This window comes from Notothenia rossii, assembly GCF_949606895.1.
Source record: "Notothenia rossii genome assembly, chromosome: 2".
Classification (NCBI taxonomy): Eukaryota; Metazoa; Chordata; class Actinopteri; order Perciformes; family Nototheniidae; genus Notothenia; species Notothenia rossii.
The window spans coordinates 44,181,065-44,206,960 of record NC_136904.1 but is presented as its reverse complement, the minus strand read 5'-3'; the positions used below and the strand labels follow the sequence as shown (position 1 = coordinate 44,206,960).

Below are 25,896 nucleotides of genomic sequence, written 5' to 3'. Positions count from 1 at the left end.
CATGCAGACCCACAGCCGTAGGGTTGCTGATATTGGACAGGCACGTGAGAACTGCTGGGAAATTCTCTATCATAGCGTTGATAGACCTCAGCTGGCAAGACCATCGGGTCTTGGACAGCTGTACAAGCTCAGAAGCTTGTAAGCCAAGCTGTTTCTGAGTCTCCTTAAACTTGTCATGGTTCACAAGGGAGCCAGAAAAGAATGTATAGACATTCTGCAGGAGGTCAAATAACTTCCTGGCCTCTGGTATGGCCAGACATGTGGAACAGAGCACTAAATTCAATTGATGTGCATAGCAGTGCACATAAATGGACATGGGATGGTTCTCTCGGAACTTTGCTTGGACCCCTCCAACAGCCCCACTCATGACTGAGGCGCCATCATAAGCCTGTGCAACCACCTTCACATGGTCTATGCCATTCAACCTTAGCTGTTGTTCAATGGCAGTTGTAATGGACTCCGCGTCAAAACCCTTCAAATCTACCATAGCTAGTAAATGTTCTTGCACACTCCCCCCAGCAACATATCGGACACACACAGCTAGCTGCTCAGTGCTGCCATCTCTTGCTTCGTCAGCCATCACTGAAAACATTCCAGCCTCCTTAATGTCTTTACTGATAGCTTTTGTTATCTCCTGGGCACAGCACTGAATTACTTCATTTTGTGATGAAGGTGACAAGTATGTAGTGTGTGATGGTGCTGAATATGTCTGAAGGAAAGGGTCGAACTCTTTCAAGAGGTTCATGCATTCCAGAAAGTTCCCCTGGTTGTCGCTGGACATGCCCTCATCATGGCCACGGAATGGGATATTTTGTTTTCCCAAAAACTTGGTAACAGCCACAACCCGGCTGAGGTACTCCCGTCTCTCTTTTATTTCATGCTCACCGGCAGAATCCAAATGGTCGACAACACTGCCATGAGCCTCACTGGCTTTATAACTACACCAAGACTGCATGCTTGCCTTATGTGCTGGTGATTTCTCATGCTCTCTATAGACATCCAGAGCTTTTTTCCAATTTTGAAAGCCAGTGTTTACAAAGGTGTCATTCTTCAAATGTTTCCCAAATATTCTACAGGGAAAACAAAACGCTGCATCTTTAGCCTTGGAATATTCCAGCCATGTAAAGCTTTCAAACCAGTTGGCGTTAAATGATCGATTCTTTGCACCAAAGTTGTGCTGGGGATATTTTGACAACTTAACTTGGTTTGGGCCAGACTCCTTTCCCCCAAGATCACTTGTATGTCCCTCAAGATTGTGGACACTGCTTTTTTCTCTTGCCCCCAGTCTAATGTTCTCTGCCACTGTGGCAACTGTTTTCTCAGTCTCATCTCTGGGGTGTGATCTCTCCGGCCTGTCTGTCTCTTGTTGTCCTTCCTTCTCTCTCTGCCTTTCCCCTGCCTCAACCAGCTCAATCTCTTCTGCCCTCTGACTCTCCTGTCTGGTGCAACGTACAAAAAAATCATATGCTCAATAGTTACCTCAGATAACCATTAAAAGTTCAAATAACATTCATCACATCTATAAGTAGGGACATTTACAGTAGCTAACTACATTGTCAGCTGAGTCTCACTCTCACCTGTCAGTGTCATCTCTCAGTGTCATCCCTTCCTGTGTCCCTTCAATCTCCTCCTCTCCTCCTCTGCACTCTGCTGCACTGAGTCTTGAAACAACATGAACATATTACAGTCTAATGTCTGCATTTTCATTATCTACATTTTTACATATGCAGATGTAAGGTTACTTGTGTATAACCTGTTTGCAGTTATTCCTAATTAATATTAAATTAATAGCCATATCACCTCTGCTCGTGCTCATCAACATCCCTCTCTCCTTCACCTCCTCCGACACTCTGCTGCTCCTCTTTGTCTGGACAGATATGTAACTGTTAGGCTAGTGACCAGTGGTGAACTCAACTTGTGGGTTGTTACCTAAAAGTGGTTTGGGTTGCCTTGTTACCTAGCTTACCTCTCTCATTTCTCCTTGCTGCTTTATCCCTGCTCCGAGCGAATAACTTTCTGATGTCCATTTACAAGATACTAAATACTAAAATACAGAATACTATCAAATCAATCAAATCGTGAAGTGATAAATAATGGGAAACCAACGCCGGAGCTAAAAGGTATGTTTCAAAAGACGGTTAGGATAACTCCATCGACTACTCACGTTCAAAGCCACATTTCTTTGAAAATGTTTCACCTCAATAATAGATTTCGTGATTTAAGATACTTGGGTTTATATATTTCTAAATCTGACACTGAAACTGTCAGTGCCTCACCAGCCACGAACCTCAGCGCATGTCACTGCTATTCACATCTCCATCCATTTAGCCTAGTCTATTATGTTTTATAAATTATTAAAAAGTGCTATTTATACAAATCACATAACATTTAACAGTGTAGCCTATACGATTAGCTTCCAGGCAAACTCATTAAAATATATAGCCTACTCCTGTGTGACCTTCACTTCTAAAACTAAGATTATGTTCATCGTAAAATTACGTTGCTTACCAGATTGACCGCAAGCTTTATTTCATGGTATCCTGAACTACCAAGGCAAAACACGCATCAACACTACGGGTTATCAGAAGGGACAAAAAACATTCGAATAAACAAATGAAAGCAGCGTGTGCTGAATAGGACTAGTCTTATGCTGTGCAAGAGAGGTTTACAGTAGCAAAATTGAGTTCGCATTGACGGCCACAATGCTTGTAAAAGACGCTCCGTGCAAAGGGGTTATAAAGTTACCAGACACACGGGCAGGTGAGTGCATAGAGTTACTAGTCCGATAGGAAAGTTACTAGACCCGGGCGTGCGGGCGTGTCGCCATTTCGAACCCTGAATAAATTAATAAATAAATTAAAAAATCAGTGACCCAGGCATACCGGGGCACCTCAGATCTACAGGGGGGCACGTGCCCCCGTGAAAAGGGTCTCGCGACGCCGATGTGATGAGTTTCACCATGACGTAATTTGTAATGCTTTCATTTATTTGTCCAAGGTTAAACAGTTATTTTACGACTCACATATCTAAAATCTTGTTTTAAAACATAACGATCACGCACACGCTCATACACAAACAATCACGGTCAACACGGTTGAAAAACGTGTGGCTTCCTCTCTAACCTCTCATCCCAGCTGATCACCTGTGCCCACATATATATGTTAATTACCTCCCATGCTCCCAGGTCTGCAGATTGGATGATGACGCGTTCACACACACATAGATAAACCCCGTGCACAACCCAAAGCAAATTGGCTCCAACAGGTGAGTTAGAATGATGGGCTCGCAGCATGCCCTAAACCGGAAGCTCCGTTACACTCTATATGAAAAATATGTTTATTGCCATAAATGTTATGATGGATTATCAGTAATAATTAGTTTTTCCTGTTAAGTGGGTATGACACATTAATAGGTTGTTAAATGTTAAGAAGCCCTGAGACACAGTTTCGTGCAATATTGTTCTATTTGCTCCCGCCGGCCACAAACTGTTCTGTTTGCTGCCGTCTGGCAGGCGGTACCCAGTGCTTAATTTGTAAAGTTGGAGGTGCTGGAACGCAGAGGGGGGGTGGATCCGGCGGCTCAGTACGGGGGTTAGAGGTAAGGGAACAAACAAAAAAATACACTTACAGACGATGTTTCTACATCAGGTCAATTTTTATTTTTGTAGCCTGTTAGCCTTCAGGTTACAGAACGATGTAACACTGCACCAAATGAGTGCGGAATGTAAAAAATATATATACTGCAACATTTTAACAAGCAGCAATTATATCTGTCCGTTAAATTAACAGGAGAAACAAAACAACGTAACACTGCACCAAATGAGTGCGGAATGTAAAAAATATATATACTGCAACATTTTAACAAGCAGCAATTATATCTGTCCGTTAAATTAACGGGAGAAACAAAACAACAGGTGGGAAAATTACGATTTCTACGAAGTTACGATTTCAATATAGATTTGCAGACATATTAAACCATAGACCACCCAATAATCAAACACAGCATGGACAAATATATTCCTACCATCATTTGTCCAAAACGGCCCATACAGCAGCCATAGAGCCCCCGGCCTCCATTTTCCTGCTTCTGTATCTGCACCTTGTGTCTAGTGCAGTTCGATGTCCTTTTGCAATCCATGACCTCACATATGGAACGGGGTTGAACCGGGTAAGTGGCGGGCTGACAAGGCAAAGGAAGAGTAGGGAGGAGATCGTTGAGGGGAGAAGAGACGCCCTGTTTTCTGAACAGATTAGGTTCATCTGGGAAAAGCCCCTCTCACACTCAGCACTTGAGATGGGGATCGTGTTGACCGCAGCCAAGAGGTCTTTCAGTTCATCTGGGATGAATGTCCCATCATTGTCACGGTATTCCTTGAATGCCCTGATGACCCTCCGCGGGCTTTCGATGCAAAACTGCTGGCAGAGCGTCTCAACTTCACTCTCTCCAAACAGCGCGTCTGCGTCACGATCCTGTGGCCAATATTGTGGATAAATCACTTTTAAATCCTCAATTAGCTTGTTGTATCCTGATTGGTCTCCCCCAAGTGATAGCATGCGTTTCTCCAAGTTTCTTGCCAGACTCCCAAAAAACGTCCTCTGGTCCAGGGTTCTGTCAGTGAGCCGACCTGCATGAAGGGGTACTCCCTGAAAGGTGTTTTCCTCGACCCCACGCTGGCTTAATAGGCTGTGTCGTCCGGGCCGCTCAGACATAGCCTCGAACACCCTGATCTGTCGGCAAATGGCTTTATGAGCCGTTATGATATTGCATTCTCGATTTTGGAGCTCGAGAGATAGCTCTGACAATTCTTGCAGTGCGTCAAACATAAGTCCTAGATTGGAAACAAAGGCATGGGATGAAAGGCGCTTTGCCAAGCCATGGTAGCTTTCCCGAGATGTGCTCCCGCGAGCAGAATCCTCCGCTGCGTGTGTAAAATGTGTGTTGAGGGCAGCAAAACTTTTCCACACAGCTTCGACTGTTCTGAGACTGGATGCAACCCACCTGTTGTCTAACACCCGGCCAATTTTGCACAATTGAATGTTCAGACCGTCAGCACACTCTTTGAGCTCCAGCCGGTTTTTGTTTGATGTGCTGTAAAGTGTGTAAAGCTTATCCATGAAGATCTTGAAATGATTCATAGCCCCCATCTCTTTCATCACATCACCAACTGCAAGCTCAAGTTGATGCGCAGAGCAGTGCCACACCATGATGTTTGGGAAGAGATTTTTAAGTCGAGCTGCCACCCCACTGTGGCGCCCGAGCATCACTGACGCACCGTCACATGTGAGACCGACGAGAGTTTTTGAGAGGAAGGCCTCGTCTAACTTGGCGTGCTGTAAGGCATCCAGCAGTTTGCGGGCAATGCCTTCTTCACCAAAATCACACAACTCCACGAGCTCAAAGAAAATGTTCTCGGGTGAATCCATCTCTGGCAACTGCACTCGTAAATACACGATTAATGCACTCTTTTTATTCAACCCTGTGGCCTCGTCCAGCATGAGTCCGATTTTTGGAGCGCAAGTGACAATCCTTTCAAGCAGTTTTTTTTTCATGTCAGTTGCAATGTGCTGTTGTATATGAGAACATGCGACGTTTGAGTGGAGAATCCTCCCCATTTCCACACCATTCATTTCCTGACAGTCTATCTCATGTTCAAATCCATAAGATGGCCTATGACGCTTGGCCTCCTTGTAAGCTGTGCGAAAGATTCTGGCAGTCGTTTGCACCTGGTCATTTTGGGCATTGACTACTGTGTTAACAAATACATTTGCCTTTGCCTTATCCAAAATAGTTGATGCCATTGCGTGTGCTTTGGTATTCCCATGCTCAAAAACCTTTTTCCTTAAGGCTCTTTGCTTTTTTTAAAAATCGGGCGCAGATGATGTCACCGAGCCCGAGATCCATTCTTTTGCAAGTTTAACACCTGCAGTTTTTTCCGGACCCAGTGATCCCACTTGTTTGCAAATGGCACAGCCCAGTCCAGTGGTTTCCATTGTCAGCCATGGATAACTTTTTTTTTTCTGTGTAAACTGGGCATCTGTCCAGATTTGCCCATCGTGAGTGTCCCTGACAATACCTGCTTCATCGCCATCACTATCTCTCGCAGATTCCAAGTTCACATCATCCGTCTCGTCCCCTTCATCTCCTTCCCCGTGGGGGTCGCTAATATCCCCTCTAACGACAGGTGCATTAGCAGCATCGATGGTAGGCTGCATACTACTGCTCTGTCCACCGTGGTCTTCACACTCATGATTTTCGGAAACTATTTTTGATCGTTTTGGATCTGACTGCTGGTCACTGACTTTGAAAAAGTTAAGTAAAGTTTGTTGTCTTTTTGACATTGTAGACACGAAGCTAACTGTTATGTATTCAACCAGCACAAGCGTAGGCTATGTGTCACACCTCTAGTCTCCCCCCCTGCCCCCCTCTCCCGCTAAAAACCTTAAAAATGTAAATGCATCAAAAAGGCAAACACAAGATTTTTGAGGAACTTCAATGGGGAATAAACACTAACAAGACATATAACAACATTGAACACCGAACAAACAGTCGTTTGTTTTTGGGGGCGTTTTTTTTTTTCATAGTGACACGGGAGGTGGCGGATCCAATAAAAAAGGTTCCGGATCCAATTTCAGAGGTGCCGGAACATGTTCCGGCGTGTTCCGGCTCAAATTAAGCCCTGGCGGTACCGCAGCATCCGGACTAAAACCACCAGACTCAGGGACATCGGTTGCACACATTAAAATCATGTTTACTCAAATCAATCCGGACCGAACCCTGTGTCCCATTATAAAAAAATAATATTATACAAGATACAAAAATAAAAACTTTCGGATTCTGATGTAAATTAATGTATATTGATCCGGACCAGTGACCTTGTATACAATTCACAAGTGGACCTTTAATAAAAAAGTTTGAGTACCCCTGTTCTACAGGATCCATCTTAATCTCTTATCTACAGCATTTATCGTAACATTTAAAAACAAATAGGCAATAAAGAAAAACACATTTCTTTGAACAACATTCATGTATTTTTCTCAAAAAATAAAACAATATTAACATCCACCTACACATCCAGATGAGCTTTTGGTTTTTCCATCATGCAGCCTAAAGTATGCCAGGAGAATTAACAAATACATTGAAAATAAAGAAATAGAATAAATGGAAAATGTTTGTGATGCATGTATACATTATTGTGTTAGAACACAGCAAGGAAGCTTAAAGGAAACTATTCTCCGGACCAAAATAAAGGCTTATTTTTGTAACTCATTCATAGTAAAAAATTAGCAGAAAATGTCAACGCCTAGCCGAAAAAAGGACGTGTTCTTGCAAATCCATTATTGAAATAGTAACCTGCTAATATGAAAGGGGCAAAGTAATGGTATTGCTTTGGAAAAATACATGAAAGTATAATAATGGCCTGGTTTCTCACCAAATATGCAGTAAACAAAGTATTACAAATAAAAACAAGAACTGAAATTTTGAAGTAGCGCAATTAGATAAAAACAATTCTGCAAATCTGACATTGCACTTTGATGCAAATGGTACATTCTGAAACACATGGAAAAACACACCTTTCTGAAACATGCAAATCAATACAGCAAAAAGCATGAACAAAGGAAGTGCAAGACAGTTGTATCGATGAAAGTTGCATGCATTTATTGTAAACCCAGCTAGCGGGGAACGTTCTCACAACTTTGGCTAACCTTACCTATTGGTTCTAACAAGGTTTTAAAGAAGCGTTTTAATCTGATGTTCAAAGAACCTTTTTAGGATGTTTATTTGTTCAAATAATGTTCCTATAAGGTTTAAGGTTAACTAAGACATAATATTTTAACTGCAACATTCAGAGGATGTTTTGAGGATGTTATTAAGGCCTGAGATGACAGAACGTTTTTTTATAAAACGTTCCTTTAATGTGATATGTTAACAAAGGTGGAACGTTTTGCCTACATTTTCAAGGCAACATTGTGAAATTGTTTTCAGGATGTTATTGAGGCCTGAGATGAGAGAAAGGGTTGTATAAAATGTTCCCTCAATGTTACATGATAACAAATGAAGAACATTCTCCAAGAAACATTCTGAAAATGTTTTCAGGATGTTATTGAGGCCTGAGATGAGAGAAAGGGTTGTATAAAATGTTCCCTCAATGTTACATGATAACAAATGAAGAACATTTTCAAAGCAACATTCTGAAAATGTTTTCAGGATGTTATTGAGGCCTGAGATGAGAGAAAGGGTTGTGTAAAATGTTCCCTCAATGTTACATGATAACAAATGAAGAACATTCTCCAAGAAACATTCTGAAAATGTTTTCTGATGTTATTGAGGCCTGAGATGACAGAAAGCATTTTATAAAAGGTTCCTTTAATGTGATATGTTAACAAAGGTGGAACGTTTTGCCTGCAACATTCTAAGGACGTGTTTTGGACATTGTTGGGTAACACATTAAAGATGTTCTTTATAAAACGTTCCCTCAATGTTACATGATAACAATTGAAGAACATTCTCCAAGAAACATTCTGAAAATGTTTTCAGGATGTTATTGAGGCCTGAGATGAGAGAAAGGGTTGTATAAAATGTTCCCTCAATGTTACATGATAACAAATGAAGAACATTTTCAAAGCAACATTCTGAAAATGTTTTCAGGATGTTATTGAGGCCTGAGATGAGAGAAAGGGTTGTGTAAAATGTTCCCTCAATGTTACATGATAACAAATGAAGAACATTCTCCAAGAAACATTCTGAAAATGTTTTCTGATGTTATTGAGGCCTGAGATGACAGAAAGCATTTTATAAAAGGTTCCTTTAATGTGATATGTTAACAAAGGTGGAACGTTTTGCCTGCAACATTCTAAGGACGTGTTTTGGACATTGTTGGGTAACACATTAAAGATGTTCTTTATAAAACGTTCCCTCAATGTTACATGATAACAATTGAAGAACATTCTCCAAGAAACATTCTGAAAATGTTTTCAGGATGTTATTCTTTTTTTATAAAACGTTGCTGTTATGGCAAATATTAACACGGTCATAGTCAACGTCAGATTTATTTCTAGAGCGCTTTAAAAAACAAACTTGTTGCATTTGTTTGAAAAGGATGTTTTAAAAAAAATCTGATGTCACCATATTTTCCTTTTGAAAAAAACAAACAAGCACGTAATTCATGATAAGCTGTGAGCAGATATCGCATGTTTGCGGTGGCATGTGTGAGTTCCCAGCTAGAAACGTTTGTTACCATTCGTTGTTCTAGGAATGTTTTCAGCAGGACGTTTTATTTTGGTTCCCAGAATGTTCTTCTGAAAGGTAGGATAACGTTCTTTAAAAACATTCTTGAAATGTTTGGTGATAACCTTCTTAAGATGTTTTTGATAACCTTCTTAAGATGTTTTTGATAACATTATTAGAACATTATGCCCTACAGTTCTTAAAACGTTTTCAGCGGGGCGTTTTATTTGGTTCCCAGAATGTTCTTCTGAAAGGTAGGATAACGTTCTTTAAAAACATTCTTGAAATGCTTGGTAATAACCTTCTTGAAATGTTTTTGATGACCTTCTTAAGATGTTTTTGATAACCTTCTTAAGATGTGGTTGATAACATTGTTAGAACATTATGCCCTACTATTCTTAAATCGTTTTCAGCGGGAAGTTTTAGTTTGGTTCCCAGAATGTTCTTCTGAAAGGTAGGATAACGTTCTTTAAAAACATTCTTGAAATGTTTGGTGATAACCTTCTTAAGATGTTTTTGATAACCTTCTTAAGATGTTTTTGATAACATTATTAGAACATTATGCCCTACTGTTCTTAAAACGTTTTCAGCGGGACGTTTTATTTTGTTACCCAGAATGTTCTTCTGAAAGGTAGGATAACGTTCTTTAAAAACATTCTTACCATTTTTGGTGATAACTTTCTTAAGATGTATGAGCGCATACATCTTAATAATAAGAGCCGTTCAAATTCTCTACATGATAGGAAAGGAGCTTTCAAACTTCCTTTATAACCTCCTTTAGCTTAGGAACAGCTGAACCTCCCTTACCGAAAGGAGAGGAGAAAATGCTGCCCCACAATGCCTTGCAGCCACAGCAGTTGCCGTTCACGGAAACAACCGATTATGACGGAGAAATTATATCATGAAACTTACGGTGCTTATTAAGCATTTTAAAACGTATGTGGTAAGTTGCCAAAGTGCTTTGTTTTGAACGTTCATCAGTATTATAATCAAAAAAGAGAAATATGAACGTTAGTTTTTACTGAAATGATTAAATAAAGTCAACGTTTCAAAGAGCTGTGTGGGGTTTGTTCAACTTATAAAATATGTTTGAATGGTGATATACACAGTGATAGATGTTAAGGACTAACGTTTATAATAAATACATCCCAGCTAGCGGGGAACGTTCTCACAACTTTGGCTAATGTTACCTATTGGCTCTAACAAGGTTTTAAAGAAACGTTTTAATCTGATGTTCAAAGAACCTTTTTAGGATGTTTATTTTTTCAAATAATGTTCCTATAAGGTTTAAGGTTAACTAAGACATAACGTTTTAACTGCAACATTCAGAGGATGTTTTGAGGATGTTATTGAGGCCTTTCATGTGATATGTTAACAAAGGTGGAACGTTTTGCCTGCAACATTCTAAGGAAGTGTTTTGGACGTTGTTGGGTAACACATTAAAGATGTTCTATATAAAACGTTCCCTCAATGTTACATGATAACAAATAAAGAACATTCTCCAAGCAACATTCTGAAGATTTTTTTTAGGATGTTATTGAGGCCTGAGATGACAGAAAGTGTTTTATAAAATGTTCCTTTAATGTGATAAGTCAACAAAGGTGGAATGTTTTGCCTCCAACATTCTAAGGATGTGTTTTGGACGTTGTTGGGGTAACACATTAAAGATGTTCTTTTATAGAACATTCCCTCAATGTTACATGATAACCAAATAATAACATTTTGGAAGATACATTTGGATAATGTTTTCAGGAGATTATTATTTTTTTATAAAATGTTCCTGTGATGCGAAATATTAACAGGGTCATGGTCAACGTCAGATTTATTTTTAGTGCGCTTTAAAAAACAAAGTTTTTGCATTTGTTTGAAAAGGATGTTTAAAATAAATCTTTTGTCACCACATTTTCCTTTTTAGAAAAAAACAAGCAAGTAATTCATGATATTGCATGTTTGCGTAGGCATGTCTGAGTTCCCAGCTAGACATTGTTGGTTCTAAAAACATTCTGAGAATGTTACCATTCATTGTTCTAGGAATGGTTTCATTGAGAAGTTTTATTTTGGTTCCAAGAATGTACTTCTGAAAGGTAGGATAACGTTCTCTAAAAACATTCTTAAAATGTTTGGTGATAACATTGTTCGAACATTATACCCTAAGTGTTTTTGTTGTTTACGCACATACGTATCTCTATTGTCATATGGATCGAATAACACTTAGAAAACCAAAGACAGACATATAGAAGAACGGAACGACTATCACTGCCCGTCCCTGAAACCCCTGTTAGTGTTTGTATGTGTTTCTTTCTGCCGTGTGTCTCTCTTTCTGCCTGCTGGTATGCTCTACACGGCTGGGAGCAATCTCCAATCAACCACACCTGCAACCTGCTCGTCAGCCACACTATGAAAGCCTGCAGCCTGCACTCATTCCCTGCCGGATTGTTGCGTGCCGCTCTAGCTTTTTACCAGCATATTCTTTGACAACTTTGCCTGCTTTTACCTCACACTGATTGTTGTGTCTCTCCCAGGAGGAATCCAAGGCCTTCCACACTCCCAAGACCAGCCAGGCTTCTCTACCCACTGCTGCCATAACCAACCTCCACTCCCAGCTCCCCTTTTCTAATAAAAAAATGTTACTTTCACCAGCTGATTCCGTGTCATCCTTTTACATGTGTTAATAGTCAAATTCCAATAGTTAAGTAAACTATCATAATCATCCTAATGACCACAGTGGTCTGTCCACTTACCCAGGAATTTTGAGTTGAACAATTACAGGAATATTATGTCTTCAAGTTCAAATAATGTAAACATATTTTGGTAAATGGTTACCATAGAACATTTGCATAATTCTTTAACATAAACCATGTTATCCTTCTCTAAAATAATAACATTCTGGCAACATAACAAATCTAACTTGCAGCTGAAAATGTTTTAAGAACAGTAGGGAATAATGTTCTAACAATGTTATCAAAAACATTTTAAGAATGTTTTTAGAGAACGTTATCCTACCTTTCAGAAGAACATTCTGGGAACCAAAATAAAAGCTTCTGGCGAAAACGTTTTAAGAACAGTAGGGCATAATGTTCTAACAATGTTATCAAAAACATTTTAAGAATGTTTTTAGAGAAAGTTATCCTACCTTTCAGAAGAACATTCTGGGAACCAAAATAAAAGCTTCTGCTGAAAACGTTTTAAGAATAGGAGGGCATAATTTTCTAACAATGTTTTCAAAAACATTTTAAGAAGGTTATCACCAAACATTTTAAGAATGTTTTTAGAGAGCGTTATCCTACCTTTCAGAAGAACATTCTGGGAACCAAACAAAAACTTCCCGCTGAAAACGTTTTAAGAATAGGAGGGCATAATGGTCTAACAAGGTTATCACCAAACATTTTAAGAATGTTTTTAGAGAACGTTATCCTACCTTTCAGAAGAACGTTCTGGGATCTAAACAAAAACTTCCCGCTGAAAACCTTCCTAGAACAATGACTGTAACAAATTCTCAGAATGTTTTTAGAACCAAACATTTCTAGCTGGGAAAGCATTTAATATATTCATTGCTATCGGGACGTTAAGGACATTCCATGGAATATAATAGGGATGTAACGATATACCGAATACCGCGGTATCGCGGTAATGAAACGGCTCAATACCGTCGTGAGACTGAAAAAATCTACCGCGATATTACCGTTCATTCATTTATATCTCGCCCTGTAAATAAAAACTGTAATGTTTTAGTTTGAACAGCAGAGGACGCCATAATACTAGTCAAGAATACTCCCATCATCCTTTGCGTGCAAGCCCGCCCTCACACTCAGACCCAACGACAAAATGGTGAACGGAGTAGACGAACGTGCTGACCAACTAAATAAAAATTGTGAAATTGAGGATGCTCCATCGACTTTTAAAGCTGTTGTGTGGCAGCATTTTTGTTTTCCCGTTTCAAGAAATGACAAAGGTGAAAAGCAAACTGACAAACGCCAAACTATTTGCAAATCCTGCCGGGCGATATACAATTCGGGAAACACATCGAACATGAGAAGTCATTTGTCACATCACCACCCAGAAAAGCTCCGAACACAACAACCTACTGTGAGGAAAAAGCCTAAGCCGGGCCAACTGACTCTGACAGAAGTATTTGGAGCGCCACTTCCCCCTAACGGCCCGTCTACACTACAGGCATCGAAAAATGCTTTCAACGCTTTGCCCATTCACTTGAATGGGGTGACGTAGAAGATTTTTAATCTTCGCCGAACTGCATTGTGGGGAGCATGGCATGGCTTTGCAAGCATCACGAGCATCTATCGGCATCAAAAGTTGAACAATGTTCAACAATGTTCAACTTTTGAGGCTCGATTCTTGGCATCAGCCAATCAAATCCCGTTTATGCAAATCCCGCCAGTGCAAGCGCAGCCAATCAAACCGCGTGCAAGCTGGGAGAGCCAGACCGCTGTTCATTTCCTCATATTCCAAACGAGATATTACGGTAGCAAATCACCCGGTTCTTTGCGACCAGAACTATTTACCGGGATACAAACCGGAGGAACCAGGCATGGAGGGAGGTGGCAGAGACAGCTGGTGAAACTGATAGGTTTTTCGCCTGTTTGGAGAATTTATATCCAATTTACTTCGTTTTAACATTGCTATTGCTTTGTATGTCGGGGGCGGGAGATTCATGTGATTGGTTGTTGGTCGCGTTGCTCGCAAAAAATCGCCAAGCTTCAGACACGCCCAGCTTCAAGATTTTTTGATGCCTGTAGTGTAGACGGGCCGTAACAGTCCAAGAGCTCAGGAAATAACAAGGTGCATTGGCGAGTAGGCCTACATGGCCAAAGACTTAAGGCCGTTTTCTGTGGTCGACAACAGTGGATTTCGGAGGTTAGTAAACACGCTGGAGCCCAAGTATGCCATTCCATCACAGCCATACTTTAGTCGAACAGTGCTACCCGCTCTGTACCAAGAGACAAAAGCTAAAGTGACACAGAGCCTCAAAGAAGCAGAGTGCATCTCAATAACAACAGATGGGTGGACTTCACGAGCTACTCAGAGCTATATTACAGTCACGGCTCATGTTATGACCAGCGAATGGGAAATTAAAAGTTTTGTTTTACAGACGCGGCCTCTTTTCACATCACACACTGGACTCAACATTGCTGAGGTGTTAAAATCTGCTGTTTTGGAGTGGGGACTCGACAATAATCAAGGCATTGCTGTCGTAACAGACAACGCAAGGAATATGGATGTAGCGGTGAGAGAGGCCGGTCTTTCCCCACACATAAAGTGTTGTGCCCACACTTTAAACCTCGCTTCAAAAGCGGGTTTGAACGTAAACCGGGCAAGCCGTCTGCTTGGTAGAGTGAGGCGTGTAGCTGCGTTTTTTCACCGCAGTTCAACTGCCACAGCTGTGCTGGCCACCAAACAGGGAATGTTAAACCTGCCTGCGCATAAACTCATCATGGATTTGGTCACAAGATGGAACAGCTCGCTTGACATGCTCGAGCGCTACATGAGTTCGAGGACGAGGACGAGGACGAGGACATGGTTCGGCTTCTCTCACCGCTGAAAAAAGCAACCACCGTGCTGTGCGATGAGTCTCGACCTACAGTCTCTCTCATTGTGCCCCTCAAGCACATGATAGAGCAAAGCATGGCACAGTGCGATGAGGACTCCTCCACCATCGCCCAAATGAAGAGAGCCATACTGAAGGACTTTACAGACAGATACCAAGGGGAGCAAAACAAGTTTCTGCAAGAGAGCACACTGCGTTGGTTCCCCGGTTCCGGAGCTTGCACCAGCTAAATGACAGTCAGAGGGAGGACGTTTTCGACAGGCTGAAGTTGAAAGCCACACAGATGCAGAACCAGGTACATATTTAAATATTATTTTTGTGTCTGTGTAACTTTTTCAGATAACGTAAGGTGTGTTTGCCTCTGTTGTTTTTGTGAAAAGAAAGATAAGACGTTTTTTTTCTACCTCTGCTTGCTTGCATAGAACCCTAGTGAAACAGAAAGGGAAAGAGCACATGACGCTGAGGAACAATCTCCTCCTTCGAAAAAGACAGCACTCGAAGATCTCCTTGGGGAGTCTTTCAGTAAAGAAGTGCACGTCGCACAGCACAACACTGGTATCGAGGCTGAAATTGACTTGTACCGCAAAGCGACCTCTATTTTACTCTCTGACTGTCCTCTCAAGTGGTGGAGAGACAACGCAAAGTGTTACCCACTGCTGTCCCCCATGGCCAAAGTATATCTCTCTGTCCCAGCCACATCAGTGCTGAGTGAGAGAGTTTTTTCCACAGCAGGGGATATTGTAAACGTCCAAAGATCCTAGCTTCTACCTGGAAATGTTGACATGCTCATCTTCTTGAAAAAAAACCTGTCTGATGAGTGAGTGAGAGAGAGTTTGAGTTGAGTTACTTGAAATCTATTTTATTGCAGGGTCTGATTATTGAATGTTCTTGTTTATTTGCACAAAGAAAATGCATACTTTTGTTTGGTAGTACTTGTTCTTGTTCCAGTCTGTTACTGTTTTGACACTTTAAATGTACTACTATACTAAAATGCTGTACAAATCAGATTTATTATTTAATAAAGAAAACATTTTGGAGTAAAAAAAAAAATTGTATTTTTTTAAAGATTTTTTTCCCCTTCAATATATCGCGATAAATATCGTACCGTGGACTTGTTATCGCGGTATTACCGTACCGTGAGTTTTTGGTATAGTTACATCCCTAGAATATAACAAAAAGTGTTTTCTAAAATAAATGACAGACCCCATTGAATTATGACTGAAGATCGTCAGCTGTCTTCCTCTCCCGTGTTGTTCCCTGGTTGTTCCTCGATACGTAAAGGCTGCAGCACCTTTGACAACTTCTCTCTACATATCAAACATACCGGTAAACCAGCATCGTTTGCTGTGAAAACATATAACTCTGTCCACGCAGAATTAAATCTTGTGTTCCTCCGATACTTACCATACCATAGTTCGCTCAGAGAGCCGGGGGTCAGGTTATTCGCCTGCAAGAAAAGGCGCTGGCGCGGGACCGTAGCAGGATGTGACGCATATTTTAGTTGACCTAATTAAAACCATTTTGTTTTTTATTTATGTGTCACAGTATCACCTCAAAATACAAGATACGAAACATTTTCAACCATGCAAGAAAATATAAATAGTCCTACAAATACTTTTATTTTATTTCCTTCTTATTTTTGTCTAAGCTCAAGGGAGCCAGAGCAGAGGGCTTAAAGGGCTGCATGCGGCTCAAGGGCCGACCCCTGCACTAGGGCATTGCGTTCCAAGAATGCAGGGTTTTTGGTTGTTCTGCAATAAATCCTTCCTTCATGGAGGTGATCATACTTTTTGTTAAAACTCTGTGAGAGGTCTTTTTACAAAAGCTCTTTTTGGAGGATGGAATCTGTGGTGCTGTTGAATGGTGTTGTATAATGAGAATAACTTTTTATATCAAGTACGAACAACCAGGTTAGACTACATTACATTTACGTTTTTTTCTAAAGCGACTTAAAATAAGTATTACTGTAATGTAAGACTACATATAAGAAACACCCTTATAGCCATTTCACCAAACAAAACATTATCCCTTTTGTGAAGGAGGCTTTATCGCAGAATGTTTGGCTTTTGCCTCTCACTCTCTGAATAACTTTTGCCTAATAAGTCAGAAAATGTGTATATCCCTGCAATATTTACACATATTCTCCACACCAATTACCTATCGCAAAAAAACATATTTGAAATTATTTCATTATTCACAAAATAATAAAACAAAAATGGGCGCCTCCAGTGTAAAAAGCTGCAGTAGCCAGTGTTTCCCCTACCATTGTCTTGGCGGGGCGCTGCGCCCTGCCAACGGAGCCCCGCGCCCTGCCTGAAATTCAAGGTGTTTTTTTATTTATTTTTTATTATTTAAAAAAAGAAATATATATATATATATATATATATAGCACCAAATTGCAACTGAAGTAATCTATCTACGTTCACGTTTCACATTGAACATGTGCTCTTTTCTTAAATAAACTAAACGCCTATGTTATTTATCCAATGTGCATGTTTCAGTGTCCACTGCCTTGCGTATTCACATTCTCCCTCCGCTCTGTTTCTGAAGGGCGGGGCTCCGCTCCCCCCCCCCCCCCCACACACGCGAATGCACACACTCACAATCAGAGACAAGAGCGGAGGAAAGGAGGAGAACAACAGCTCTGCTGTCTGCCCGTTTGTGTCCCCCCCCAGTTTCAAATTAGTTTATTATTATTTTTTAACCGCAAGCCGTTATCGTCACGGGAGAAGGACACAAACAGCCTGCCCAGGTGGACACGCGCGAACACGACAACGAATGTAGCGTGCGCATTCCAAAAATAGCTCACAGATGGTGAGCAGGTACCGCGGTTTTGAACTACAGTATTGAATTTGACAGAAAACAACAATGAAACGCCAGCAGAAGAATAGTCTAGTGAGTTGGGTGAAAAAAAAGACAGGAGATGTGAGTTGGTTTATTCAGTAAATTAGCTCAGGATAATTGGATGTTCTGTCCACACCTGTTGATGTGAGGCTAATGCAGGATTTGCTAGCTTGATGCTACCGGCATTTAGCGGCAGTGACTCAACAAATTGCCACTTAAAATGTATCGTCAGCAATGTATGACAAGCAGACTGCTTATTTAATGTTAAACTCACACCAATAGCTCAATATGATCATAACGCGATTGCTTTCATATCAGAGATCAGATGAGGTGGAGCTGCCGCCAGCAATAGAGGATGAGGCAGAGAGAAGCAGCAGCAGCACAGGGTTGCAGCAGGTATGTTATATGCTGTAGTCAGGTGATTTAAATGTATCAATGAAAGGAAGAAGTGTAGGCTAAGTTGATAAAAAGGGAATAAAGTTTGAATTAAATTAATAAAGTACATTGTAACTCTGTACTTTAATACTTTTTAATGTACAAATACTTTGTTACTGTACGATATCAATAACAATAATCCACAGCTCCTCTCTCTGCTCCAGAGGATAACATTTGTTTGACTGCCCCGAAAATATCTTTCGGGGTACCCGAGCAGCACCCTGCCAAAGCAGTAAACCTAGAGGAAACACTGGTAGCCATACTAATCCAATGAGTACAACTTTGTGCGGAGCCGTACACATCAGCGTTGCGAGGTCATTTCCATTGGTTTCAATTGAGATGTGCACTGGCTGCCAAGGTCTTTTTTTTCTGGCCGCAGCCTTCAACTTTGGGGCCGCAGCAGCGCGCAGCACTCACAACCAATCACAACCGAGAAACATCTCAACTTCCGTAAACACAAGTGTACGGCAAATATGGAAGATAGGTTCTTTTCACAGTGGGTGGATCGTAACCCTTACTTTAAGATCTGTCCGGCATGTGCACAATCATTAATATCCTCCACTTTCCAGTATCAAGTGTCGCTTTCCGGGACACACCCCCACACACAATATTGTGTCTCTGTTTTGATATGTGTGTATTTACGGTATTTACATGAACTGTGGAGTCTATTTTTATATAACATTACAAGACTGATTCTTATTATTACATTATATGCTTATTGTGCTCATGAGATTCCTATGACTATAGAATAAATAGACACAATCACTAATCCCAGGTTCTGATGGGTTAGATACCAACGAAGGGAATAGTCAGAAGAAAGTTTAGCTTGCAATATTGAAAGTAGCAAGGTCGAGTGCAGAGAGAACACAAAGAGGTAGTCAGAACAGCACATCGCACCGGCCTTCACTTTGTATGGGAGCCGCGCTCCCCCGCAAAGCTAGGAAGCAACATTATGGTTTCCCACTATATCTGAAGAAACGTTAGAGAAAACAAATTAGTATGATGGTGCCAGAGTAGAGGGACTTCCACAGGCCGGCCGAATGCTGATTGGAGGATCGTGTTGCCAAGAGACTCTATTTGAGTCTGCGCACCAACCAAAGAGAACCAAGTCTAAACCGTGGTATCTCTTCAGCTAGTCTTGACCAATCATAAATGTACGGGCAACGCCCTGTTTAATAAAATGTATTGTCGCACGAGGTTCGAGGCTCTTGACGGATTTGGTGGTTACAGATTACAGCTTTGCTGCCTGTGATTCCCAAAGACGTGATGAGTCCTTGGCCAATATATATCTTTTGCTCTCTTTACAATAAATAGTTAAACTTAGAAGTTGTCTGTCTTTTCTGGAATTCTGAACCCAACAGAACACAGAGCGGATCAAAGCAGATACATATACACAGTTTTTTAGGGAAAACACTGCGGTCTGATAGCTTTGTTCGTTATTCTCGCATCCAGGAGAGAAGCTTTAAAAGTAGGAGACCAATGGAGTCTCTGAGAAGTTTCAAATGGGTACTTTAATTAAAATGGCACGGTAATGTTACAAGCAGAAGATGGTTCAGAGAGAGAGGCTGAGAAAAGTTCCCTCTAGCAGTGCCGGCCGAGCAGAAGAGTCTCTCCACACATTTGTCTTTCCCGCTTGCTGGCTGTTCGCTCCTCCTCCCTGGGGGCTGTGGTGACATAGGGGACTTCCCCCCTCGTTCTTCTGTGTCCGATATTGCGTTAAACAGAGGATTTCGACATTTTACATTCATTGCTTACTTCCACAAGCCTTTTCTCCTCATTATCTCTTTCATAACTTTATATGTAATACATGTTAACGCTGTAATTCAATGCTTTAAAAACACTGGAAATACTTTACGACAGTTATCATTTACGGTTGTCCCGGATGTTGTCATATGCTACCCACGTCTGTAAACAAAACTTATTAAAATAAACTGTACCTTCATTTTAATATTCAGCAATAATAATATCTCGACGTCTATAGTTGTAGTGTTAAAATCAGTAGGTTTCGGTGTGCATCACTCCATGTCATTTTACTTCGAAATTCACCTCTATAGGGAAAGGAATATTAGCCACATGCTAAATGCTATCTGGAGATGAAGGATTTTCAGAATAAAAGTTTAACAGACATTGTGCGCGAGAACCTCTGGTTTTTCAGAATAAAACAGCATTTAAACTGACTAACTAAATTATGCCATAAAACATTGATTTTAATTTCTAACAGGTGTGTAAATAATACTGAAATCAATTAGTCCTTCATCTGAACTTTGCATAGTAGGCTACATAACTCATATGAAAAACATACAATGAAAATGGAATGGTTCAATAGCCTCAACTTTAGAAAAAAATACAAAAAATACTTTGACTGTGTTCAAACATAAAAGTTTTCCCTTGTGCATAACTTCTAGTGTTAACATTCAATATCATTCTTCAAAAAGCAGCAATGGCTTGGTATTAGAATATTTCTTCCTCCCTCCGTTCACAGAAACCGTTCTCATACCACGCTCAGTGTTAAGGCACTTGTTTTTACAAAGTGTAAAAGAAACATACCATTTGGGTAGTCCAAAGTAATAGGAAACACGAAATGTACTATTATTAGAATAGTATAAAATAATAAAGAATAAAATAAACTATCTTGGAATAGTGTAAAGTAATTTGAAATGGATTCACTCCATTTTAGCATGTTCACTTCTTCACATGATTTCATCATTTAAAGTATCACATCGGCTGGACATTCATTGAACAATCTCATCTCTGAACATCCATATCATTTAAACTAACTCATCATTTTCATCAACATCTGTATACGGGGGTGGGTCGTCTTGTTCTGCTAGCATTTGTAACTGTCTCCTCATGAGACATTTACCCTCCCTCCTTTCATACCATTTAAGGTATGAAAGTAATACAGTATGTTCTCTAGAAGAGGCCGTCGTGATCAATCGGTACGTTAGGACATGGAATGCAACATCTAGCCCTCCCCTGGGCGCCCCTATGCTATCCTTGTACAATGTACACTGTGGAGCCTAAACTCCCCCTGGGACTGGTCTCTTAGCCCTACTGGCTTTGGGGTGTTTCGCCATGTTGATTAACTGCATAAAAAACATTACTGGCTGTGCTAGTGCACAGGTCCCAGTCCAATCCTGTGGCAAGACTGGGTACAAGGTTTTAGTTCCACGATACCACCAAACATCTACTCTGGGATACAGCACTTTAGACAGTCATTTCTGGGAGAAGATTTTGGTCAGTTACAACAGTTGTAGAATTTCATCACTTAAAAGTTCCTACTTCAGTACCTTTGGGTGGTCTGTTCTAATGCAGTGATAAAGTCCCTGAAATGGTGTGAAAACCAGTGGAATATCAATAACTCATTATATTAATTTATCTTCAATTCTGGTCTACTTGAAGAACTATGCTGTAGATCTATATTGTAACAAACTAAATCTTCCCCAAATTCGCACATGAATTGGAATCTCTTAAAGAATAATTGGTTTATATGATGAAAAGATTGAATAATATGTTCTACCCTCAGTGTGTTTTTAGGATTATTTAATAGTTTCCTCTTTCTTACTTTATAAATGTACCAATTGATTAATTCATGGCTAATAAATCTTTTTCTTTACGTATTTCTCGTTTGGTGAATAAGTGTGTTTACGTGTAAACTCACTCACTCCCGTTTTCCTTCTTTCCCCCTCTGGTTGTCAAGCCACGACCCCCTCACGTTCTGCCGGAACATACCAACTCCTCAGTCCATCCGCTCTTGGATCCTCCCGCTGTAACTCTCTTCAGTTGGAAATATGCAGTGGTGTTTATTTGGAAATAATTTAGTTTAATCACACAAATTCTATATTTTATATTGAATAATTCTCTGTTTCTCATTTAGTGGATGTTCAATACCTGACAAGGTTAGAGATGAAAAAGGTCAGAGATTAAAAACTTGGGTCGCAGGTTCCTCAACAGTGCATTACAAGACATCTATCGATATTTATGTACCTCCACCATTAAACTGTCATATTCTGCACATTTCTTATACTATCTAGATCACTGGTTCTCAACGGGGGCGGTACCGCCCCCCAGGGGGCGTTCAGAGAACGTTGGGGGGCGCTGGAAGCAATATTTTTGAAAGGGGGGCGTTGAGGTGTTCTTGGGGGGCGTTCACGAATAATGTCTTTTTGTCATGAAAAACGCTGGCCACCCACAGCGTCTTTTCCTGTACAAAAAGCAGCTGTCAGCATCTTTTGTTGCTATAGGAAACCACAACTCTGCTTGCGATTGGTCAGCTGTCAGCAGTGTTATTACGGGTACGTTCGTAAATGCACGAACGGTCAGTCCGCTCGGACAACCCGTCTGTTCCGCCAGAGCACCCAGCTGTGAGCGCTCAGAGCGCAGCGCTCTGGACTGTGGAACGGGGACGCTCGGAGCGCTCTGAGCGCATTTACGAACGTACCCTACAAAAAGCAGCCGGGAGCGGACCGGAAGTCGTTGTAATTTTGGGATCGCGACTGTTAATAATCTGTGTCACTTTGTTAAATTTTGATATGTTTTGATATGACAAATTCCACTAACAGATTCGAACTAAGTGGTCAGTTTATGAAAATAATACCCGTTTCTATGTCTGCTACGACATGGAAGAGCTGGCTAGCCAGGCTGCTCCACACAGAGCTGTTTGTTCAAAATTACAACGACTTCCGGTCCGCTCCCGGCACGATGTCTTGTCATGTCACCAGCTAGCCCTCTAGCGTTATCGTGACACTACTTGTGGCCAAATCTAAAAGTCCACCTCTCCACAAGTCTCTCAATGTTGCAGTAAAGGCAATAAACAAAATAAAAGCCCACGCCCTGAATAACAGATTGTTCCGACAGCTGTGTCAGGAAAATGATGAGACCTTTGAGCGTCTTCTTCTCCACACTGATGTCCGCTGGCTCTCAAAAGGAAACTGCCTTGCTCGTTTTTGTGAGCTGTTTGACAGCATCGTGGAGTTCCTGGAGGAGGTGGATGCAGCTCTCGGGGAACAGGTGTCATCCAGCCGCTGCGACATCATGTACCTCACAGACTTCTTTGGCAAAATGAATGAAGTAACGCTGAAGCTCCAAGGAAAAGGAGTTACTCTGATCCAGAGCAAGGCGGTCATCCACAGTCTCACCTCCAGGCTGGATCTATACCGGCAGAGCATAGGCAGGAGGCAGTTTGCTCATTTCCCGCTGTTGACCAAGGTGATCTAGCCTAGGCTACTAAATAATGATAATAATAAATAATACATGTAATAAATGTAGGCTACTCTATGCAACACTATATTTGTGTTCCTGGTTAGTATAAATAACTTATGTTCTGAATGTATTATGAGAATAAAGAAACATCAATTAGTAAACTAATTAGCAATAAAATAACCAGTTTAAAATCAGATGGTAACATTCTGCACCGATAACAATTTCCTGGTTATACTCATTGCAGGTGTCTGAGGCTCTTACCGATGAGCGCCTTCTCATTTACACAGACCACCTGAGGATGGTGAATGCCGATTTGAAGATCCACTTCAGAGATCTTTTGGACCTCGATGTTCCCACCTGGGTGGTGCAGCCCTTTCAGGCGGACGTGGCGGAATGCGAGCCAGCAATACAGGAGCATCTCATCGACATCCAGAGTGACGATGAGGCCCAGGCTATTTTCCGCACCTCTGGCTGGGGCAACTTGTGGGTCAAATACTCTCAGCGTTACCCGGCTCTCTGGGAGAAAGCGAGGCTGCTTCTTCTGGCTTTCCTAACCACATACCTCGTGGAGCAGGGATTCAGCCAGGTCCTCCACATGCAGTCCAAGTACCGCAATCGCTTGAACTTGACGGCCTCAGGTGCACTGCGACTGAAACTAAGTTCTCTGCAACCCGCAGTGAAGAAACTGGCGGAGAACCACCAAGCGCAGGGCTCACACTAACCTTCCCCCCCCCGCAATTCGGCGAAATGCAACACCTTTCCGACCTGTTAGTTCTGTAGGCCTAATGTACAGTTTTGTAGCCTACTGTTTGTTCTGCACTGGACATGTGTGAAATTGCTGCTGTTCCGTAGCAGTCTGTTTGTATTCTCTGCTCTTGTCTGAGTTTGTTTAACACTCATAAATATCATTTTAATTCACATTCACATGGCTTTTCTGCTCTCTGGTAAACTAATGATAATGATATTCCAACTGCCCAGTTAAATCAAATCTATTATTTGGCATTCAGTGACATTCTTTTTAAATGATATAACACAGAATTTTAGTCAACATTAATATTCAGGGAAGAAAATAAGTCTACTTATTTTGATGGGGGGCGGTAAGAGACCTGGATAATGGACAGGGGGGCGCTGGCCCAAAAAAGGTTGAGAACCCCTGACTAGATACATCTTATAAGAGTATAATACATATGTATAATATCAGTTAAAATAAGTGCTTCAACTTAGTTAACATTGCAGGAAAGTTGATTGTCAAGTTCCAAAACAAACTATGCAATATATTAGACGTTAAGTACTTTGCCAGACTCAATATTTGTCTGTAGATGGATACCCCCAAAGCTTTTTCTTATTTAAAAGAAGACCTTAACTTAAAGTATTCTTCAATGTTTAAATGAAGCATTCATTAATATCTTTGAACGTCCTGCACTAAACTGTTTTATTGTGGAGATCACAACAGTATCTCCTTAATATTTTCATCTATATTTCTATGATTGACCTTTTACTTTCCCCCTATGTATGTACTCTTAATATTTTTATGTTTCATCAAATATAACATAATTCAACAAAAAAATTCAATAACGTGGTTTAACCACTAGGCGGTACGGGTTAAAAAAAACTCAACTTTAAAGTGTTAACAAGACAAATTATACTGCTGTTTCCAATTTAGTTTATGATGGATGTATTTTGTTATCGACACATATATTGTTTTGATATTTGTGACACCAATCTTCGGAAAAAGTGTGTTTGGTATCTGAAATAAATTAGGGTTATGCAGGTAGCTGAGAGTGGACCGGTTCCGTTTCCACGGCAACGGTGGCTGAGGATCATGGGTAATCTAGCCTTCCGCTGTCCAAAAAGACCACAAAAAACCGGGTAAAAAACCTTTCAAGCCCCTGTACTGGTATTTAGAAGTTATCTACTGGCACTTCAGCATAGCTTAGTTAACTGGGGAAAGAATAATAACACTAAATTCCTCCCATCAAGAGCTCCCCATCAAACACCGCATTGACTTTAAAATATTACTTTTCACTTTCAAAGCCCTCAACAACCTTGCCCCCACCCGTCGCCTCAGATGTTAGCTGAAGCTAACCTACTGCAGCCCATCAGGACAAAGCTCCGGACCTGGGGTGACAGGGCCTTCGCAGCAGCCCCCGCTCCCTCTCCAGCCACGTCAAATCATTCAAACAATCTCTCAAAACTCACCTTTTCACTCTTGCCTTCAACTCCTAATCAACTAACCCCTTTCCCTTATTCCACCTAGCTTAGCACTTTCTACTTTTGTTATTTTTGTTTTACTTGCTTGTTAGCGCTTTGAGGACCAGGAGAAACGCTTTATAAATGTAATGTATTATTAAATTAAAATAGCCTACAAACAGTGTATTCTCAAAGGATTGAAGCATTGGCTACTTATTTCTTGATGGTTTGTGCATTAAGCATTCTGTTATTAATGTTTTCAATAATGTAATGAAGCTCAGCGCAAGTTCAGGCAGGAAGACCTATCACTTCGTATTGCACGTCATGGCAATACTCGCTCCCTTCACTAATTGATAGGGAGCGCCACTCCTCAAGCTAACCTATCACTTCCCTCCATCCACAAGCCTAATTATCGCACCTGTTAATCCCTCTATATA

General features: G+C 40.9%; 1 protein-coding gene across 1 annotated transcript; it reads left to right on the top strand.

Moving 5' to 3' along the window:
• Positions 1-22,104: 22,104 nt before the first annotated feature.
• On the top strand, positions 22,105-24,417 carry LOC307030586 (zinc finger BED domain-containing protein 5-like). The gene is made up of 2 exons (XM_079667085.1): positions 22,105-23,275; positions 23,514-24,417. Exons 1-2 carry the CDS (start codon positions 23,102-23,104, stop codon positions 23,988-23,990), a joined length of 651 nt encoding a protein of 216 aa, XP_079523211.1. The 5' UTR covers positions 22,105-23,101; the 3' UTR covers positions 23,991-24,417.
• The last annotated feature ends 1,479 nt before the right edge of the window (positions 24,418-25,896 follow it).

What these genes read in the sequence shown, in the direction of transcription:
- LOC307030586 (XM_079667085.1), top strand. Translation starts at nt 23,102, where the DNA reads ATGTACCTCACAGACTTCTTTGGCAAAATGAATGAAGTAACGCTGAAG. An exon ending in ATTTCCCGCTGTTGACCAAG is followed by an intron (nt 23,276 to 23,513) that starts GTGATCTAGCCT and finishes TACTCATTGCAG; the next exon opens with GTGTCTGAGGCTCTTACCGA.